Here is a 2,782-nt window from a genome sequence, read left to right as displayed (position 1 = left end):
AGACACCAGAAGCTTCAACGATGTAGATCATCCCCCAGATCAGACCATGAGTTCTGGAATTTTCTTCTTCTCTACATTTCTAATAAAAGCGCATGTTCCGTCACCGCTTTGTTGCCCAAACATGGCGTCTGCAGGTAGGTTTTGTTTCCTGTAAAAGTTTTTCTGCAGGAATTTTATGAAACAATCAGAAAAGAAAAGGAATCTGATCCCATCGGCACTGCTGGTTGTGGTTCTGAACCCTGCAAGGACTGATGCTGTGCATCAGAGAAGTAAACGTTCAGGATCAGAACCGATGAGCTCAGAGAGACAGCTGAGTTAAACATCTAACATCACAGCTCCTTGCTCAACAGTTGGTTAACAATCGCTTTCTGAGGAGCTAGGGTCTGAAAGTGGGGTCAGGCATCATGTGAACACCCAGTTAATGATACCACATGGTCTGACCGGTTTTTGGCTGCCTTCAACTCTTTGGATCCAGATGCACCGTCATGATCTCACCTGGAAGCGCAGGATGATGGTCCAGATGAGTCCCAGTGTTAGTCGGTGGTTCCCATCTACTATGTCGTGAGATCCCATGTTCTCCAGGTGAACTCGCTGCTCCTTTAGGAACTGCAGAGCCTTGTCCACGTTCTCCAGGCAGTGAATACGCATCCTGCCTTTGGTGGGCTTCGGCTGCAGGTAAGAGAATCAGGATTAAACCTTCTTAAAACGTATTGTAGCCCCTCTGTTGTCCACTAGGGGCTGCTGTTAAACTGTTGCCAATAAAACCTGGAGCATCTCAGGAGACTCCCAGTCAATCGTCAAAAATTGTCCCTAAAATCTATAAAATGAGGCCAACTGGTTTCAACTGATCTGAAAGAAACTGATTGATCTGAATGGGTTCCTGATCTTGAACAGGTTTCTTTTTATCTAAACAGCTTCTGATCCAAATCAGATTACTTCTCTTGAATTAACCTCAACAGTTTCCTAAACCTGAACAGGTTCCTTAATCTGAAGAGTTTCATTAATCCTGAACAGGTTATTGATAAAAAAAAAAAAAAGATCCCTGCTCCTCAATAGAACTGGGCTGGTTCCTCAATCTAAGCAGGTTCATGATCCTAAACAGATCCCTGATCCTAAGCAGTCTGCTTAGGTTCCAGATCCTGGACAGGTTCCTTCTTTCCTTAATCTAAACAGTAGGGATGAACCAATCCAGAACTGATATCAGATATAGGTCAGATATTAGGCAAACATCTGACATCAGATTATAACAGCCTGCACCTAAAATCTCTGATATTTTCATGCTGATATAAACACTGCTTCTGTGTAATGTTTATGTAACCCATTGGTCAATAAAAAATTGGGCAGTTGTTTTCATACCTGTCACTCAAAAACAGAGTGATCTCACCTGATCAAACCTTTTTTATCATTCCAATCCACAAAGTAATTATTAGATCGTCTAAATCTTTAATCGTCTAAATTAAAACAGGACCTTTGTCTGACCTTAGCAGAAGAAAAACATCTGGAAGGACCAACAGATACCTGGATCTGTTCCCAGAGGAACAGAACTTTCCTTCCATTCCTGAACTCCTGCCAAATTATTCTCATTTGAGTTGTACAGACAAGATAAGGAGATTTAGAGGTCTGTTAGTAACCATGGCAGCGACAAAAACAGCTTCGCTTTATCAGAGGACAATAAAACTGCATATTTTGTAGGGCCTTGAATGCACCACAGGAAGCAGCGTGGAGAGACTGGATCAGAGCCACCTTATCTGGACTTCTGAGACCAGAATTCGCCCGCTCTGACCTCTACCAGCAGGAAAACAGGAAGAGGGACACACCTGGTAAAACTCTCCAGCAGAATCCAAGTGTCCTTTTAGTGAGAGGATGTTAAGCTCCGCCCACTTCCTGTGAGAGCAGCGGGGAAACCTGCTCACAACATGATCGGACTCCGGTGATCAAGAGAACCAGAACCAAAACGGTTAAGTTGTACTGCCAGGAGACTGCATCACCCAGCAGCCTTAGATGATTCCAGGAGTTAGTTTAAACTGTTAGACTGCTGGGTTTAGTTAAAGTTTTGTTCCAGGTTTGTAAACATAAGGTTCTTATGTTCAGTTCTAGAGCAGAACCGGGTTTAGGATCTAACTGGAACCTGTTTCTCTGCTGCAGCCTGCGTTACCGTTAAAGCAACATTCCACGACTGATCTGTTAGAACCATCCTCCACCAGCTAACCCCAAAGTAGGAGTTACACTGGAAAAACGATTTAGAAATAAGTAAAATTTTCTTAAATTAAGTGTATTTACCCTTAATTTGAGTAGGTAAATGAGGTAGTTTGCCAATGGAATTAGTATTTTTACTCCTAAAATAAGATAATTAGATAAAATGCACTTGAAATAAGACAATGCAGTTGTGTTTTCCTATTTTAAGAATTAATTGTCTTGTTCCATTGGCAAAATGTCACTTTTATCTACTCAAAGAACATTTTAAGAAAAAATGACTTATCAAGATTTGGATTTTTCCCAGTGTAGGACCCTGGAGGGCCCCAAGACAGGCTTATGCAGGGACACATTAAATAATAAAATACAGAAATGTGAAATAAATAAATGTACCATGAAATAAGATGTTACATGTATTTATTTAATAAATGATTTAAACAATACATGTATCTGCATTTATTAAGCCCTAGAACCCTACGGACCCACCGGTGGGTCCAGCTGCTACGTGACCTCGTAATTTTAACAAACCCCCAGTATTGATGTAAAAAACACATTTGGCACAGTTTGGTGACATTTTTGGATAAATGTG

The 2,782-nt window shown here is 41.2% G+C and overlaps 1 protein-coding gene across 1 annotated transcript in view; it reads right to left on the bottom strand.

Annotated features, from left to right (window-relative positions):
- Positions 1 to 2,782, bottom strand: part of sptbn1 (spectrin beta, non-erythrocytic 1) — a 56,084-nt gene that overhangs the window by 30,720 nt on the left and 22,582 nt on the right. The window contains exon 4 of the mRNA XM_015371431.1: positions 490 to 669. Within this exon, the coding sequence (XP_015226917.1) occupies positions 490 to 669 (180 nt within the window). The remainder of the gene's footprint in view (positions 1 to 489; positions 670 to 2,782) is intronic.

The sequence above is a fragment of the Cyprinodon variegatus genome, unplaced genomic scaffold (assembly GCF_000732505.1).
Source record: "Cyprinodon variegatus isolate N-32 unplaced genomic scaffold, C_variegatus-1.0 Scaffold58, whole genome shotgun sequence".
In the NCBI taxonomy this organism is placed as follows: domain Eukaryota; kingdom Metazoa; phylum Chordata; class Actinopteri; order Cyprinodontiformes; family Cyprinodontidae; genus Cyprinodon; species Cyprinodon variegatus.
This window is presented reverse-complemented; position numbering and strand designations above follow the sequence as displayed.